The following is a 19,681-nucleotide window of genomic DNA, read 5'->3' on the forward strand; positions in this document are numbered from 1 at the left end:
CCCCGGACGGGCGCGCTGGGAGCGAGGGCGGGGTCTGTCGCTCTAGGCCTGTGGGGCGCGCCATCTCCCGCGCCCATAGCCGCCGAGCATGCGCACGCGTCCTGCTCCCGCGCCACAGTTGGGACCCCGAAGAGTTTTTACTTCCCTATGGTGCGCCCGGGCTTCTCGCTTGCCGGTTAGAAGTCGCGTTGGTGGGCCGTTGGAGGAATTTGCATTTTCTTTGATATTGAAGGAATAGAAATTAGCTCCCCGCAACGACTACATATCCCGGAGGGCCCTGCGCGATCCGGGAGCAGTGCATTCTAGGACTTGTAGTCCCGGCGTCTGCTCCATGCTTGCCGGTACTAGTAGTTTCTACAAACTCTGGTCGCCTGGCCCGCGCCTTGGGCTGCTGGGACTTGTAGTTCATATGCTCGAGCTGACTGCTCCCGAGTGTGCTGGCTTCCGCTCTGGCGGGGTTCCCTCCCCACCCCCAAATAGGTGTAATTAGGGGTTCCTAGTGTCATTAATACAGTCTTGAGTGCACGCGAGTGGAAAAACTATAATGTGATATATTTTTACATGTTATGTTATATATCTGTGCCAATGTAAATATAAGCTGTATGAATGCAAATATAGCATGAATGTGGATATAATATATGTATGTAGTATAACTGCGCGTTTGTGGGTACTCGTAGGAAAAAAATCCCAAATTATGGAGAATTCCCAGGAATGTTATTCCTGTGTATTGGTATCACCATTGCTTTTCATGTGTGCTGGAATTACCATTACTTTTCGTTTTTCTTCTTTATACTCTCCCCTATTTTCTGAGTTGTTTACACTGAGCAAGAATTCCTTTGGTCATCCAAATACAAGACTGTGGAACTATTTTCATTTGGAAAAGAAAATGCTTTACCATGATCATTTCCTTTTTGCCAACAATAAAACCCTGATTCGGGGTGGCAAGCAGTTGTGCAATGTTGGGAAAACTTGTTGAGATGAATTTGCATTTTCTTTGATATAATTCTTCCAGAATTAACAATCAGGGGTTCTGTTAAGGCTGGTCACTGGATTCCTTTCCAGGAAATGTGCCTTAAAGAAATTCCGAAGAACCACAGAAGGTCCTCTGGAAAAGGTATTGTTATGGAAATTAGATATGTCCTATGTAGAGATGAAAAGTCCAAAGAGATTGGAACATTTTTCTCAACAAGGCCTCATGACTGGAAAGAGACCAAAGCAGGATTTGCAATCCCAAACACCTGAGTCTGCTCACGTGGGAGATTCTAAAAACTAACCACAAAAAATCCTGAGGCGAGAGGGGGCAGGGGGTGTTCTCTTGAGAGCTCTGCCTTCTATCCTTCTGCCTCAATCACAGCCAAATCTATACCCTTAACTATGTAAGAATTCTTAACATTTTGCATCTGACAGGAAAGCAGGTAAATGTAGGGTAATATTTTTCATATTATTTCAAAGCATCACAAAGTCCTTGCTTGTAGCTCCCTTCCAGGTATAGGTTTGCCTGCTCCTTCCTTCCCAGCCTTGCACACTGTTTGGCTTCAAGCCACTGATGACAAAGTCATGATCAGAAATTAAACCAATCAGGGAGAAACCAAGATGGTGGTGTAAGTAAACGCCTGTACTCGCTACCTCCCACAACCACATCAAAATTACAACTAAAATACAGAACAACCATCATTCAGAACCACCTGAAAGCTGGCTGAATGGAAGGTCTACAACTAGAAAAGTAAAGAAAGCACATTGAGACTGGTAGGAGGGATGGAGGCGCAGGACGAGCTGGTCTGACACCCATGTGTGTCACTTTTATATATATAAAGTTATTGATTTCAGAGAGGGAGAGAGATAGGAACATCAATAATGAAAGAGAATAATTGATTGGCTGCCTCCTGCACGCCCCACACTGGAGATCGAGTCTGCAACCCAGGCATGTGCCCTGACCGGGAATCGAACCATGACCTCCTGGTTCATAGGTTGATGTTCAACCATTGAGCCACGCCTGCTGGTCACGTGTGCCACTTTTTTAATCAGAAGGGAGATCATCTCTGCGGAGGCCGCCTGTGAAGAACAAGGGGTCCCAACCCCACACCAGACCCTCAGCCCCGGGTTCCAGAGCTGGGAAGAGAAGCCCCTGTTACTGTGGGCTATAAAAACCAATGGGGATTGTGGCTAAGAGACACAGAGGCTGCTGGAGACCCAGCTGTTCCTTTTTAAGAGCTAAGGCACAAATGCACTCTGACTTGATACCTGTGAGCTCCAGCAATGGGTGGCTCTGGGGGACGCAGATACATATGGGAAGGAACTGGCTTGTCTGGCATCAGGGCAGGAACTCAGGGGCAGCTTTCTTCCAGACAGGGTTGCTCTCAAGGGTAATTGTTCCTGTGCTGGGATCTCCCCTTGCAGGGCTGCCTGGAAGCTGTAGTGGGGTCTCAATAAGCCTGGAGCACACTGTTAGCTCCACCCTGAAGATTCCCTGAGACCTCACCCCATCCTGTTTGCAGCCCCAACCAATTATTTGCAGCAGGTTTTCCATATGAATGGCCTGTCCTGGCTGAGGCTTCAGACTTTGCTAAATTCTCTCAAACAAGCTGCATTTGGTGACAGCATGCCCCAAACCTATCAATAAAAGGCGCAAGATCCAGCACTAGCATCAGCCTGCCTTGCTTCACAGCTGGGTCTTGCCTCCTACACAGCAGCTCTCCCAATGTAGTTGCAGCTGGTCCTCACAGCCAATGGGCCTGGCAGTCAACTCCTCCCAGAGATGCCACCAGCAATCAAGGCTCAACTATAAGCCTGTGCACACAGCCCACACAGGAGCGCACCTAGAGTGCCCAGCTCAGGTGACCAGGGAGGTTGAGCCACTGGGCCCTATAGGACACCTACTACACAAAATCACTCTACCAATTCTAGAAGACATAGTAGCTCTACCTAATACATAGAAACAAACACAGGGAAGCAACCAAAATGCAGAGACAAAGAAACATGTCACAAGTGAAAGAAATGGAAGTAAGCAAACTACTGGATACAGAGTTCAAAACCATGGTTATAAGTTTACTCAAGGATCTTCATGAGAGCTTCAAGGGATTTAGTGAGACTTTCAAGGATCTTAGTGATAATTTTAATGACATGGAAAAGAACCAGTCAGAAATTAAGAATCCACTAACTGAAATAAAGAACAATTTACAGGGATTCAGCAGCAGAGTAGGGGATTCTGAGAATCAAGTCAATGATTTGGAATATAAGGAAGCAAAAAATGCCCAATCAGAAGAGCAAAAAAAATAAAGAACCCCAAAATCTGAAGAAAAATATGTAAGGAGCCTCTGGGACAACTTCAAGCATACCAACATTTGCATTATGGAGATGCCAGAAGGAACTGAGAGAAAGCAATAAATTGAAAACCTATTTGAAGAAATAATGACAGAAAACTTCCCCTACCTGGTGAAAGAAATAGACTTACAAGTCCAGGATGCACAGAGTCCCAAACAAGAGGAACCCAAAGAGGCCCACACCAAGACACACCATAATTAAAATGCCAAGGTTAAAGACAAAGAGAGAATCTTAAAAGCAGCAAGAGGAAAGCAGTTAGTTACCTACAAGGTAACTGTCGGCAGATTTCTCAACAAGAAATATTAAAAGTATTGAATAGTAAGGACCTACAACTAAGATTACTCTACCCAGCAAAGCTCTCATTTAGAATTGCAGGTCAGATTAAAAGCTTCACAAACAAGAAGAAGCTAAAGGAGTTCATTATCACCAAACAGTATTACATGAAATGTTGAATGTTATTATTTAAGAAAAAGGAGAAGATGAAAAATATGAACAATAAAATGGCAACAAATATATACCTGTCAACAATTGAATCTAGAAATCAAAATAAGCAAACAAGAAATCTAATGAACAAAATAAATTGGTGAATAAAACAGAATCAGAAGCATGGAAGCGTGGAACAGACAGACGAATCTCAGGGAAGGAGGGAGATGGGTGGGAAGAGATTAACCAACGATCTTACCTATGGACACAGACATTAGGGTGGTGAAGGCATGGGGTGGGGGTGGAACCAAGTGGAGGGGGGCAATAGGGGTGGGGGAAGGGAACATCTGTAATGCTCTCAACAATAACGTGTTTTTATTAAAAAAAAGAAAAATCAATCAAAAGTATAACTGTGCTTATGATTTATTTTTCATTTTGTGGCCCAGGAAGCTCAAATAGAGGAAGGTGTTAATATGCACATCCAGCTGATTTGGGGGCAAACTGGAGTCCTGGAGATAGAGCCCAAATGATAATTCAGGGGAAATGGGAAAAGGCAGCACCCAACACTGACTGTGGCCCATCTCCCCCTAGCATGGATCCCACCCAGACCTGGGACAGGCCACAGCCACACATTCTGGGCCTTCAAGAGATTTAAGGACCAGGAAGTGATGTCAATGACATGGCAGAAATAGGATCATCCCCATCATATCCTCCCTCAGCAACAATGATTTGGCAGCCATCCATGGATAGAAGTGCTTTTGTGGGACCTTTGGGATTTAGGTAAGAGACTGTTGAAACCCTAGTGGAGCCCAAAGCCGAGGAGGGCCATTTTGAGTCAGCTGCCCCCAGATGACAGACTCACTGACCTTGGTCTCAGCTACAGATTCCGAAACAGACCATCCTCCTGTGGACTTGGCTACACTCCAATGGACCTTGGTCCTGCCACCAGCATCTTCTGCCAAGAGACCCAGCAAGAATCAGGCCTTCCCAGGCCACAAGTAACAGGCCCACTGAATTTGGTTCTGGCTGTGGACCCCGAAGCAACCTGAGACCTAAGCTTATCCCCTCTTAGCCGTGGCTCAGGAGCACTCCCACCCATCCAGGGACCCAGAGGGAGACACACTTATCCATAATGTGATAGACACATTAACAAAATGAAGAATAGAGAGAAAACCAAGATGGCGGCATAGGTTAACGCCGGAGATTGCTGCCTCGAACAACCACTTCAAAAAACAACTAAAGACGGAACGGACATCATCCAGAACCACAGGAAGGCTGGCTGAGTGGAAATTCTACAACTAGGAGGAAAGAGAATATCATACCCAGACTCAGAGGAGGCGCAGTGCTGAAGTGAAATACTGAGGTGTGGAGTGTGCGCGGAGCGGGCTGGTGGCGGAGGGCGCGGTTGTTGTTTTCAATCGGGAGGGAGTTTCAGACTCTGAACTCCAGATCCGGGCGAGTCTCTAGGGACCCAGACTCAAACGGGAGAAGCGGGACTGTCTGGCTTCAGTCGGAACTCGAAGGCAGCTTTCTCTCTGAGGTTTGCAGCAGTTGCTGGGACTCTGTGAGGCAGAGCCCCCAGGGACGGAACTGAGAGCAGCCATAACTGCTTGCTCCGCCCGCCCTGTAGATCCCTGGGGACCCGCCCCGCCCAAGCCCTGCGCAGAGCCATTTGCGGGATAGCCTCAGGCAAATGCTAGATTAGCGCCGCCCTAGAGATCCAGCACAGAAGCTCTTCCACTGCAGACACAGCGGACTCTCATAGCCAGTTAGCCTGGAGGTCAAATCACCCCTGGTATTGCCGACAACAATCAAGGCTTAACTACAACAAGACTGTGCACAAAGAACACTAGGGCGTGCACCAAGAAAGCATAAAAAATGCGGAGACAAAGAAACAGGACAAAATTGTCCATGGAGGATATAGAGTTCAGAACCACACTTTTAAGGTCTCTCAAGAACTGTCTAGAAGCCGCTGATAAATTTAATAAGACCCTCGAAAAGACTGGTGAGACTGCCGATAAATGTAGTGAGATCCTCAAGAAATCTAATGAGACCCTTGATGTTGTGATAAAGAACCAACTAGAAATTAAGCATACACTGACTGAAATAAAGAATATTATACAGACACCCAACAGCAGACCAGAGGAGCGCAAGAATCAAGTCAAAGATTCGAAACGCAAAGAAGCAAAAAACACCCAACCAGAAAAGCAAAATGAAAAAAGAATCCAAAAATGCGAGGATAGTGTAAGGAGCCTCTGGGACAGCTTCAAGCGTACCAACATCAGAATTATAGGGGTGCCAGAAGATGAGAGAGAGCAAGATATTGAAAACCTATTTGAAGAAATAATGACAGAAAACTTCCCCCACCTGGTGAAAGAAATAGACTTACAGGTCCAGGAAGCGCAGAGAACCCCAAACAAAAGGAATCCAAAGAGGACCACACCAAGACACATCATCATTAAAATTCCAAGAGCAAAAGACAAAGAGAGAATCTTAAGAGCAGCAAGAGAAAGAAATTCAGTTACCTACAAGGGAATACCCATACGACTGTCAGCTGATTTCTCAACAGAAACTTTGCAGGCCAGAAGGGAATGGCAAGAAATATTCAAAGTGATGAATACCAAGAACCTACAACCAAGATTACTTTATCCAGCAAAGCTATCATTCAGAATTGAAGGTCAGATAAAGAGCTTCACAGATAAGGAAAAGCTAAAGGAGTTCATCAACACCAAACCAGGATTATATGAAATGCTGAAAGGTATCCTTTAAGAAGAGGAAGAAGAAGAAAAAGGTAAAGATACAAATTATGAACAACAAACATGCATCTATCAACAAGTGAATCTAAGAATCAAGTGAATAAATAATCTGGTGATCATAATAGAATCAGGGACATAGAAAGAGAATGGACTGACTATTCTTGGGGGGGGGGGGGAAGGGGTGTGGGAGATGTGGGAAGAGACTGGACAAAAATCGTGCACCTATGGATGAGGACAGTGGGTGGGGAGTGAGGGCGGAGGGTGGGGTGGGAACTGGGAGGAGGGGAGTTATGGGGGGGGGGGGGAAGAGGAACAAATGTAATAATCTGAACAATAAAGATTTAATTAAAAAAAACAAAATGAAGAATAAAAATTGCATGATCATCTCAGTAAGTGCAAAAAAAAAGCATTTGACAAATTCAATATCCTTGATGATTAAAACTTTTAACAAATATGGTATAGAAGGAAAAGACTCAATATAATAAAGGCCATACATGACAGGTCTATAACCCACATCATGCTCAATGGTGAAATGGTTGAAAACTTTTACTTTAAGATCAAGAACAAGCCTGTGCGGAGTGGCTCAGTGGTTGAGCACCTACCTGTGAACCAGGAGCTCATGGTTTGATTCCTGGTCAGGGCACATGCCAGGGTTGTGAGCTCGATCCCCGGTAGGGGACGTGCAGGAGGCAACCAATCAATGATTCTCTCTCATCACTGATGTTTCTATTTCTCCCTTTCTATCCCTCCTTTCCTCTCTGAAATTAATAAGAATATATTTAAAACAAGACAAAAATGCCTGTTCCTATTTAAAATAGTACTGGAGCCCTAGCCATTTTGGCTCAGTGGATAGAGTGTTGGCTGCAGACTAAAGGGTCCCGGGTTTGATTCCGGTCAAGGGCACATACCTCAGTTTCAGGTGGCAACCAATTGATGTGTCTCTCTCACATCGATGTTTCTTTCTCTCTGTCTCTCCCCTTCCCTTCCATTCACTTTAAAAACCAATGGAGCCCTGGCTGGTTTGGTTTAGTGGATGGAGCGTCGGCCTGTGGACTGAGGGGTCCCAGGTTCCATTCCAGTAAAGGGCATGTACCTTGGTTGTGGGCACATCCCCAATGGGGGGTGTGCAAGAGGCAGCTGATCGATGTCTCTCTCTCATTGATGTTTCTAACTTTCTATCCCTCTCCCTTCCTCTCTGTAAAAAATCAATAAAAATATTTTAAACAACATGGAAAAAATATTCTTGGGTGAGGATTAACAAAATAATAATAATCTACACTAATAAAAGACAGACATGCAAATTGACCATACCTTCGCTATGCCTTAAGCCATGCCCACAAGCCAATCAAAGCGACTATATGCAAATTAACCCAATCAAGATGGTGGCCGGCAGCCATGGAGCTGGAGCAAGCAGGAGGCTTGGTTGCCCCAATGATGGAGGAAGCCAAGCTTCCCTTCTGCCTGCACTGACTGGCTCTGAGCTCCTCTAAAGGCTACAAAGTTTCAATTATAGAAGGTAAATAAATCCCAGAATAAAAAAAGAAAAAGAAAAAAAGGAGAGGCTGGGAGCTTCCATCGCGGGGGGGGCTTGGCCAGCCTGAAAATGGCCCTCAGCCCCTCACACAGACTGGCCAGGCACCCCAGTGGGGACCCCCCACCCTTAAGTGGGTGTGGCCAGCCTGAAAACAGCCATCAGCCCCTCACCCAGGCTGGCCAAACCTCCATGGGGTGAGGGTCCCCACTGGGGGGTGGGGGTGTTGACCAGCCTGCAAACAGCCATCAGCCCCTCACCCAGGCTGGCCAGGCACCCCAGCAGCACCCCCACCCTGATCTGGGACACCCTTCAAGGCAAACAAGCCAGCCCCCACCCATGCACCAGGCCTCTATCTTATATAATAAAAGGGTAATATGCAAACTGACCCTAACAGCAGAACGACTGGGAATGACCGGTCACTATGACACACACTGACCACCAGGGGCAGAAGCTCAATGCAGGAGCTGCACCCTGGTGGTCAGTGCGCTCCCACAGTGGGAGCTCTGCTCAGCCACAAGCCAGGCTGACAGCTGCCAGTACAGTGGTGGTGGTGGGAACCTCTCCCACCTCCTCAGCAGTGCTAAGGATGTCCTACTGCAGCTTAGGCCTGCTCCCTGCTGGCAAGTAGACATCCCCCGAGGGCCCCCCGGGCTGCCAGAGGGATGTCTGACTGCCAGCTTAGGCCCAATCCCCTTAACTGGCTGCCTCCTGCATGTCCCCTACTGGGGATTAAGCCTGCAACCTAGGCATGTGTCCTGACTAGAAATTGAACTGGTGACCTTAGGTGCACAGGACAACACTCAAACAACTGAGCCACACCAGCCAGGACAGAAATAATAGTCTTTTCCATAAATGCTACTAGGAAAACAATATCAGCATGCAAAAGCATGAAATGTGCCCCCTATCTCACACCATACATAAAATTAGCACTAGAAGTCTATTAAAGACCTGAAACCATAAAACTCCTCAAAGAAAACATAGGGGAAACTCCTTCATACAGGCTTTGGCAGTGATTATTTTGGCTATGACAACAAAAGCACAAGCAGCAAAAGCAAAAACTAAAGTTTCTGTGCAGCAAAATGAAAAGACAACATACAAAATGGGAGAAAATATTTGTTAACCATATATCTGAAAATCAGTTAATATCAAAATATATAAGGAACTTATACAACTAAACAGCAAAGAAAAAAAAAACACCCAACAACCTGATTTTGAAATTGGCAGAGGAACTGAGTGGACATTTTTCCACAGAAGTTATTATAGCTACATGAAAAAGTGCTCACTATCACGAATCATCAGGGAAATGCAAATCAAAACCACAATGAGTTATCTTCTCACACCTGTTAGAATGGCTATACTCAGGGAGACCAGAGATAACAAGTTTTAGTGAGAATGTAGAGAAAAAGGACCCTGAGCACTGCTGGTGGAAACACCATTATGGAAAACTGTATGAAGTTTCCTCAAAAAATTGAAAATAGAATTACTGTATGATTCAGAAATCCCACTTCTGCATACTTATCCAAAGGAAAGAACTCAGTACATTGAAGAGATATCTGCTCCCCTGTATTTATTGCAGTGTTGTTCACATTCATCAGGACAGGGAAACAACCTAAGTGTCTACCAATGAATGAATGCACAAGAAGATGTGAGATATCACACACACACCACCACCACCACCACCACCACCACCACCACCACCACCAATAACAACAACATGGATGGGCCTAGCCCTAGAGGACAAATACTGAATGATCTCATATGTGGAATCTAAAAATAATCAAACTTACAGAAACAGAGAGTACTTGCCAGGGACTCTGAGGTGGGGGAAATAAGAGAGATTGGTCCATGGATACAAACTTTTAGTTATATGATGAATAAGTTTTGCAGATCTAATTACAGCATAGTGACTATCTATAATAATTAAAGGGCAATATGCTAATTAGACTAGACGTCTTCCGGACATCCGTCCTGACGAAGTTGGGCTGGAGGAAAGCCAGCCTGGGTCCTGGGCACCTGAGGGAAGCCGGTGCCAGCAGCCGGGAGAAGGAAGGCCTACTCTTGCATGAATTTTCAAGCATCAGGCCTCTAGTAATTAATAATACTGTATAGCAGCATTTTCAACTGGTGTGCCACAAGAAATTTTAAAACATGCTACTTAGGGGCACTGACCTCTTTTCCCTTAGATTGTCAAATAAAAAAATGGCAACAGCCAACATAACAGTCATCTGGTGTGAATGCCTTGTCTTGACCCATAAATATATAGGTCAGATAATAGAGTTGCATATTATTGGTCAATTCACATAATACCTATTTTTGTCAGTGTTGGGGTCCAACCCCAGCAGGTCCACGGGTTCCCAAAGGTGTGGACGGAGTCGGCGAAGAGGAAATGACACGGAGACAGCAGCGTTCAGTTGATCAACAGCCTAGCCAGGTTCTCTAGTCAGGTTCTGTCTTTATTTTCCTGTTATATCTGTATTTATACCAGTTGATTTTAATCCTATTCATTCTATTCCAAAGGTTAGGGTGTTTGTTATCTCCATTCCAAGGTCACATTCTGTTAAGCTACAAGGAAGTTAACTGAAGGAGATTATCCTAAGTAAAGATTATGTAGTTTAAGTGTGATTGTTCGTAGTTAAAGTGATTAACTACCCGCCTGGCACTTAGTTCAGGGGTTTTACTGATTTATTCCCTTCCTTAGTCCTGTTAATCCCTAACTTCATGGAAAAATCCCCACCTGGGGAAACAACCTTTCTCGGAGAGGTGACCTTGGTTAAAACACATAGCGCTAAGTAGGGGAGCAAACATATTAAGAACAGTATGCCATATATGCCAGGTCCCTTGAAACATATGCTGAGCAGGTGTTTCTTCCCTGCAGCGACTGTGTCAAGCAGCAAGGATGGACTGGCTTCTGGCAAGTCAGGTGGACAAGAAATATATTTTCTGGTGTGTTGCAGAATTTTAGTAATTACTTTAGGTGTGCCATGAGAAGAAATAGGCTGAAAATCGCTGTTGTATGGCATACCAGAAATTGACTAAGATCTCAAGCATTCTCATCACAGGTGATGGAGGTGTTAGTTAATCTGATTGTGGTTATCCTTTCAGAATGTACACATTTATTAAATCATCATTTTATTTGTCAATTATACCTCTAGAAAGCTAGAAAATAAACACTTTCAGAAAATGTAAAAGCAATAAGGACCTGACCCAAACACCATTGAAGGACTACGATGTCCTGCGGAACTGGGAAAGCTACCTAAACTCCCTGTGCCTTTGTTTCCTGGAAATAGGTAGGAAGACCTCATGAAAGTTAGCAGTGAGTAGCGTGCCTTTGAGTACAGACTCAGTGGGTTCCACTGGGCCAGTAACATAGTATCCCTGGCCTCAATGTCCTCATCTGTAAAATGAGAAATACAGTCTACCTCACAGAGTTGTTTCTAAGTTTTGACATTGACTATGGAGAGTGCTTGCTCACAGCATTTGACACAAAGGAGACACCCTGATACTTTTTGTAAAAAAAACAAACGTATCTATACAAATGACTTAGACAATAAAACCACTGCCAATCTACTACCAATGAAAAACAATATCATTAGCCACCATGATCGATTGCTTTCTAGATCCCAATTTCTGTGCTTTTGCCTAAATCATGTGATAGCCCGCTGGTCCATCTATACTTTGCCAAACCTGCTTGACTGCTTTTTTTCCCCCTGTTTTTCTCTTATCCTATCTAATAAAAGAGAACATGGTAATTGGCGTACGACCACTACCCTTCCCATTGGCTAATCAGGGCAATATGCAAAATAACTGCCAGCCAAGATGGCGGCCGGCAGCCAGGCAGCTTGAAACTAACATGAGGCTTGCTTGCTTCAGTGACGGAGGACTCCAACGTTCCCCGCCTGCCGCTGCAGGCCTCTGAGCTGCAACTCTAAGCAACTATGTAACAAATATAGAAGCTAAATAAAACCCCAGAAACCTGCTTTAGTCCGGGCTTCAGCCAGCAGGATTGCAACATTGTAAGCAAAGGCCAGAAACCTACTTTCAGCAGTGGAGGCCTAAGAGCTGGAGCCAAGCCTCAAAGCTAAAGCTGGCCCAGAATAAAATAAAATAAAAATAAAAGAAGGAGCGGTTGGGAGCTTCAGTCACCCCCAGCCTGAAAACAGCCCTCAGCCCCTCACCCAGAATGGCCAGGCACCCCAGTGGGGACCCCCACCCTGAAGGGTGTGTGACCAGCTGCAAACAGCCATCATCCCCTCACCCAGGCTGGCCAGGCACCCCAGTGGGGAACCCCACCCTGAAGGATGTGTGACCAGCTGCAAACAGCCATCATCCCCTCACCCAGGCTGGCCAGGCACCCCAGTGGGGACCCCACCCTGATCCAGGACACCCTTCAGGGAAAACCAGCCGGCACCCACCTGTGCACCAGGCCTCTAACCTATATAGTAAAAGGGTAATATGCCTCCCAGCACCGGGATCAGCAGAGCCGCGAGGCCTCCTGGCACCTGGATCAGCATGACAGGGGGCAGCGCCCAAACTCCCTGATCGCCCTGCGGCTCTGTGTGTGACAGGGGGCGGGGCCACAACCTCCCTATCCACCCTGCTCTGTTCGTGACAGGGGAAGGTGCCCCAACCCCCTGATCAGCCCTGCTCTGTGCCTGATACGGGGGAGCTCCCCAATCCCTTGATCGCCCTGCGGCTCTGTGTGTGACAGGGTGCGGTGCCCCAACGCCCTCCCCCCACCACAGGCCCTGCTCTGTGTGTGACGGGGTAGAGCCATAACCTCCCCATCGGCCATGCCCTGAGTGTGAGAGTGGCGGCGCCCCAGCCCCCTGATCGGCCCTGCTCTGTGGGTGATAGAGGGCAGCGCCCCAACCCCCTGATGGGTCCTGCTCTGTGAGTGACAGGGGGCAGTGCCCCAACCCCCTGATTGGCCCTGCTCTGTGCATGACAGGGGGTGGCGCCGCAACCTCCTCATCGACCCTGCCTTGAGTGTGACAGGGGACGGTGCCCCAACCCCCCAATCGGCCCTACCCTGAGCGTGACTGAGGGTGGCATCACAACCTCCCAATCGCCCTGCTCTGTGTGTGACAGGATACGGAGCCCCAACCCCCCAATCGGTCCTGCTCTGATCCCAACCAGGGGCTGCACCTAGGCATTGGGCCTGCCCTCTGCCACCTGGGAGCAGGCCTAAGCCAGCAGGTCGTTATCTTCCGAGAGGTCCCAGACTGTGAGAAGGCACAGGCCGGGCTGAGGGACCTCCCTCCCCCCCGAGTGCACAAATTTTTGTGCACCGGGCCTCTAGTTGTATTTATAAAATTTTAAATTTTACCATTTTAAAGTGCACAGGCATTAAGTACACTCACATGTTGTGCAAGAATCTCCACTAACTCGTTCCAGACTCCAAAAGGAAACCTCATACCCTTTATCAGTCGCTCCCCCTTCCTTCCTTGCCCCCTTCCCCCAGCCCCCGGAAACCACTGATCTCCTCTCTATCTCTACATACTATTTCATAGCATTTGCCTATGCTGAGTATTTCATGTAAGTGGCATCATACAACATGCGACCTTTGTGACTGGCTTCTTTCACTCAACATAATGTTTTCAAGGTTCGTTCATGTTGTAACATGTGTCAGCATTTCACTTTTTAACACTAATAGACTTTATTTTTATTTATTTATTTTTTTTAATATATTTTATTGATTTTTTACAGAGAGGAAGGGAGAGAGATAGAGAGTTAGAAACATCGATGAGCGAGAAACATCGATCAGCTGCCTCCTGCACATCTCCTACTGGGGATACGCCCGCAACCCAGGTACATGCCCTTGACCAGAATCGAACCTGGGACCTTTCAGTCCACAGGCCGACGCTCTATCCACTGAGCCAAACCGGTTTCGGCTAATAGACTTTATTTTTTAGAACAGTGTTCAGTCCACAGTAAAGTTGGGCAGAAAGGTACAGAGATTTCCCATATGCCCCTGGCCTCCCCCGTTATCAGCATCCCTCACCAGAGTGATGCATTTGCTACAGGTAAACTTACATTGACACATCATCACTCAGGGCCCGACAGTTCACTCTTCCTGTTGCACACTCTTTGAATCTTTTCCTACTATTTTCTCCCAGTCTATGACTTGTCTTGACAGCATCTTTCACAGAGCAGTTTTTAATTTTATTGAAGTCCAGCATACCTATGATTTTTTTTCATGTATCATGCCTTTGGTGTTATATCTGAAAAGTCATTGCCAAATCCGAGGTCATGTAGGTCTTCTCCTATGTTATCTTCTAGGAGTTTCATAGTTTTGTATTTTACATTGAGCTCTGTGATCCATTTTAAGGTGTGTGTGTGTGTGTGTGTGTGTGTGTGTGTGTGTGTGTGTGTGTGTAGGGCGTAAGGTCTATATCTGCTTGCATTTATTTTGCATGTGCATGTCCAGATGTCCCAGCACCGTTAGTTGACTCTTTCCTCCACCACACTACCTTTATTTCTCTGTCGTAGATCAGTTGACTATATTTATGTGGGTCTATTCTGTCCTATTGATCTGTTTGTCTGTTCTCTCACCAATACCACATGGTCTTGATTACTGTAGCTTCATTCTTTTTTTTTTTTATGGCTGAATAATTGCGTTTAGGTGATATACCACTTTAATTTGTCCATGGATAGACATGTGGGTTATTCCTGCCTTTTGGTCATTGTGAATGAAGCTGCTATGAACATTTGTGTACACGTGTTTGTGTGGATGTATGTTTTCATTTCTCTTGCGTATACCCCTATGAATAGAATTGCTGGGTCACATGGTAACTCTGAGTTTAACTTATTGAAGAAACTGCTTCACTTCCTAAATGTTTTGGTGAGTAAAAGCTGACTTCCTGGCTCAGAGGCCCACATGGAGAGGAGCCGCCCGCCAGCCGGCACCCCCTCGCCAGCCGTGTGAGCGCGCCATCCTGGCAGTGGGTCCTCCAGCCCCAGATGAGCCACCTCAGCCGGTGCCTCCTGGACCAGCGACGGGCTGTTTCCAGTGAGCCCTGCCCACATTACACGTGTTGTTTTTAGCCACTAAGTTTGGGGGTGGTGTGTTAAGCAGCAATTGATAATTGGGGCATAGGCTTCAACACACACTTTATAGTCCAACTGAAACTCTAGCACCAGGTGATAGGTTGGAATAGATGATTGGCCACTGCCTACAGAACAACGTGCACTGATTGTACACCTTACGTGTGTGCCCGTGGAAGCAACCACAGCCATGTGGTCGGGCTCAAAGAGATAATGAGCTCGAGGCCACCAACTTGAGTCCTGCCTGGGCCACTTTCTAGCCAGGGAGGACTTAGCCCAGTGATGGCGAACCTTTTGAGCTTGGCATGTCAGCATTTTGAAAAACCCTAACTTAACTCTGGTGCCATGTCACATATAGAAATTTTTTGATATTTGCAGCCATAGTAAAACAAAGATGTATATTTTTGATATTTATTTTATATACTTAAATGCCATTTAACAAAGAAAAATCAACCAAAAAATGAGTTCGCGTGTCACCTCTGACACGCGTGTCATAGGTTCGCCATCACCGACTTAGACCATGCATGTCAGCTTTGGTTCCTTCATCTGTAAGATAAAAAGTGAACTATCTACTAAGTTAGGACCCTTTGGAATGTAGAGAGAAAAAATAACAAGCTTAATAAAAGGAACTTCAGGATTCACATAAATGAAAAGTTTGGAAGTGGAGTTCAGGATATAGGAATAGGAATTGCTTGGCTGAGCAATGTCATAGTCTCTCTGTGTCACTTTCTCTCGGATATCTCCTCTTTCTAAACTAATGTATCGACTGACTGACCCTGGTGGTTCTTATTATGATAGCAAGATGCCCTTCAGTGATAACCATTAGGCTTCTTGGAGGGAAAAGTTTATTACTCACACCAGGGGGCACCCAGCAAGGCCCCTGGTGCAGAGAGAGCAGGGGCCTGGAGTTCTCCTTTGTTGGGGTTGAGCGTGGAGGCCTGGGGTTTCATGGGCTCACTTTTTATTGGTGAATTTAAAATAGAAGAGCAAGAAGGTGAAGTGTGGGAAGAGAAGAAAACAAGTGGCCCGAGGGGCCAGTTATTAAATCAACCAAGATCTCTAAACAAGGTGCCTCAGTGCGGGTGCCAGGCTCGTCAGCCAGCGTGTGGCTGGTGTCCGAGTTACTGGAGGTGGCCGTCTTTGAAGTGGATGCCTCTTTGAAATGAATGCCAGGGCCGTCAAAGCTTCACTCCGACACTTGCATTACAAAAAAGAAAAGCCACCATCAGGGCGCACACTACAATTCCTCAGTGTTTGTGGTGCTGCTGGTGCAAGCAGACTCCCTGTGGTGTAGACGCACAGCACATACAGCCACGGCAGGCCTGCCACCTGGGCGTGGGTCAGTGCCCTCCGCGATGCTTGCACAACGATGAAAGCACCCAACGACCCATTTCTCAGAAGACATCTCTGTTGTTAAGCGGCACATGACCGTGTAAGCTTAAATATCATGGAAATTTCCAGAAAGAGCCACAAGACCCTGCAATCAGCAGTTCCGTCTGGGAAAGAGAGATTTTTACTTTTGACCTTTGAACTGCTTGTACGGTAGATGGCTTTTATGTATTTTTAGTGGCAGAGGTTTCGGTTTCTAGCGCTAACAGTTGAAGTGATGTAGGAGCCAGCTGTGAGGATGTGCAGGTTGAGATGGGCTGATGATATTTTCCAAGCAAAGCAGAGCCCTGCCACGTGGCTCCGAGGAAAATAGGTAGACACAGACCCGCAGGGCTGGCCAGGGATGCGATCTACCTAAAATGGGCGGCTGAAGGTGGCAGGGCAGCCTGGATGGCCGAGGACATGCCCTTGAGAGCAAAGAGCCCTGTGAGTGTCCGCTGACCGCTTGCTCATGCCGGGAAGCCTGCACTCATCCAGGCCTGCATGGCGCTCGGCATGTGGTACTGGCAGCACGACCATTCTAAGCACTTTATGCATATAATCCATTAAACCCTCACACAACCCAGCAGAGTTTTATTTCCACACTTTACAGATGAGGAAACAGAGGCAGAAGTGAGTGAATGAATGCATGAAGCTACCTGGGGTAGCTACATTTCTAAAGTGACTCTAGGAATCTAAGCAAAGACAGGGTGTCCCCCCAAAATGTATACACACTTCAACAGCTGATAGCTCAATTTTGAAAATGAAACGTATTTTAAGGAACACTGCCTTTATAATTATTTAAAGTACGTGTAGACATTTTTGAGGGACACCCTATATTCCAGAGTTGTTTTTTTGTTGATTGCAACAAAGGCAATGAACCACGGGTCCATCAGAGAATCAGGTGAAACCTGTAGACCAATCATGCGTGTGACCACGGGATCCTTGGGTCCCGGAGCCCAAAGTGGACGCAAGGTTCAGAACTCGTTCCGCCGGGTCTTTCAGACCTGAGACCCTGGGATAAGTTGTGATATTCCTTGTCCCCTTGAAGTTTCTAAGTTTAACACCCACACACACCAAAAAGGTACAAACTTCTCCAGCCCTGTAGTCATCATTTCACGGGTAAAAGTGGGAAATAAATGCCATGTAGTCCAAAGTAAGTTTGTTATCTGGCGCGTGCAAATATTACAAGTTGAATAATGCGGAGGACCATCTACTTTGTCCAGATATGGACAGTTTTATGCATGAAAGGGGCACCGCAGCCCGGGCGTCCTGGGCTAACCAGGTCAGCTGACTTGGGCAGAACACTTTTGTATCGAATCAAGTCTGTTTTATGGAGAAGGGGACTGGCTGCTTTCCCAGGAGTCCCAGGCAGAGAGTCACGTGCTTACCTGCCCCACCCACCCGCAGCTCTGAGTCCCATCCCTGCACTTTTGAACCTATTGTTCCCTGTACATACACACAGCATGGCTTTGTGCCTGGTCTGGAGCGGCCCGAGGCCGGAGAGCTGCTCACTCCAGGTTAGAGGTCGACGCCAAGAGCAGGGACTTCGCCCTCCCCATGTGCCCTCACCTGCTCCCCGGGCTCACAGCAGGCCTGCCTCCCTGTCCCGCTCACCTCACTGTTTACCAGATCAAAGCACAGTGACCCCAGGAGCCTGGCCGCAGTGAAGGCCACTTGTCCCAGTGCACCCACCCCTAAGCCAAACCAAGTGTCATCCCAGAAGCCAGGGCGGGCCTGGGTTGAAATTTAACTACCAGGGCTCATGGTTTGGGTGAGTTTTTACAATAAGAAGTGGGTCCACTCCACTCCACCGGTTTCCCAGTCAAAGCGAGGATAGCAGGAAAGACCCTCTCTTTATTGGGCTCCGCGGGGACAGACCCAAGATGCTCAGGACCCCGACGCTGGGCAGGAACCATGCGAAGACCTCAGGCTTCTCCATCTTGGCCAAGCAGGTGTGGGGGGCTCTACGAAGCCATCGGCTGAGGCCTGAGCGACCGTGCTCCCAGGTGCCCTGTGCGCAGAGAAGGAGGAAGAACGCTTGTAAGTAGAATTTCTGAGAATCCTCCAGTTTCCCCAAATGCAATTAGATGTTTAGCTAACGTTAGGGTGTCTTTCAAAATGAAGGCAGCCTGGAGGCGGAAGGCTTGGGTTCAGATTTCTGCTCTGTCTCTTTTCCTGTGGGCGACCTTAAACGAGTTCTTTAACCTGATTCACCTGGGGTGGGGGTGGGGTGGGGGTTGGGAGGGCCAGAGGCTTGGAACAAGACAGGCACCCCTTCCCCAAGGCAAGCTGTTATTACAAAACACCCAGCCCCGAAGGACCAAATGAGCCAGTTATCAGAGTTCCAAATCTCCCCAGCAGAGAACGTTCTCGGCAAACAGGCAGTAAGTACACCCAGCCACCCTGTCTATGGACTGCCCGTCCTGTCTGCCTCACTCGGGCATTTGCGTGCTTAATGCTTTGTGAACTTGGACGCATCCTTTCCACTTTCTGGGTCTCAGACTCTCCCTCTGTCAGACAAAGGGCCTGCGCTGGAGGCTGATAAGGTGGCTTCTGACGTAGAGAGTCCACACTTCCCAGGACTGGGTAGTTCACAGAGCCCGGGCCTCAGAGCCAGTCGCTCCTGGGGCCAGGCATGGGTGACACCTGTCTGCAGGGGGAGCTGGGAGGTGGCTTCCCCCCCCCCCCCCAGCCTCCGTGTCCTCATCTATACAGTGGGATGACTCGGTGTCGCACGGGGCTGCACCGAGATGAAATGGTGCGTGGAAAGCCCGGCACACCCAGGCTCTCAGTGAGCACTGTTAGCTCTTTCCCATGCGTCTGTGGGTCCACCCCTGAGGACGATGCTGAACTCTGTCTCGAAACCACAGGGCATTTTAGAGGAGCACTCCAGGCTCCACTGGGGTGCTGCCAGGCCAGCACTCCGGCCGTGAAGCGAGGGCAGCAGCCTGGGCCGCGCTGGGCCACACGCCCTGGGGTAAGCCCGGGCTCAAGCTTTAAGAGGACTGTGGTGCTCGGGAGCTGCTATAGGCCTCCGAGCGCAGGGAACCCACGGAGTCCTCCAGGACGAGGGTGGCACAGAGATGGAAACCAGTCACCAGGATGCACTTCAAGCCCCCAACCAGCAGGGGCTGGGATGGAAGCCTGGTCCCACCCCCAGCCCCAGTTCAGTTACCCCCACTCAGAGTGGGGTGCCCAGACCAGCCGCCGCAGCACCACCGGGGAGCTTGCG

At 47.6% G+C, this 19,681-nt stretch overlaps 1 protein-coding gene across 2 annotated transcripts in view; it reads left to right on the forward strand.

Moving 5' to 3' along the window:
• Positions 1-18,208: 18,208 nt before the first annotated feature.
• CA5A (carbonic anhydrase 5A) overlaps positions 18,209-19,681 on the forward strand; it is a 31,332-nt gene continuing 29,859 nt past the window's right edge. For both annotated transcript variants that reach the window (XM_059667116.1, XM_059667117.1), the window contains exon 1: positions 18,209-18,489. In XM_059667116.1, coding sequence (XP_059523099.1) covers positions 18,333-18,489 — 157 coding nt within the window. In that variant the 5' untranslated portion in view covers positions 18,209-18,332. The remainder of the gene's footprint in view (positions 18,490-19,681) is intronic.

The sequence above is a fragment of the Myotis daubentonii genome, chromosome 15, assembly GCF_963259705.1.
Source record: "Myotis daubentonii chromosome 15, mMyoDau2.1, whole genome shotgun sequence".
Taxonomy (NCBI): Eukaryota; Metazoa; Chordata; class Mammalia; order Chiroptera; family Vespertilionidae; genus Myotis; species Myotis daubentonii.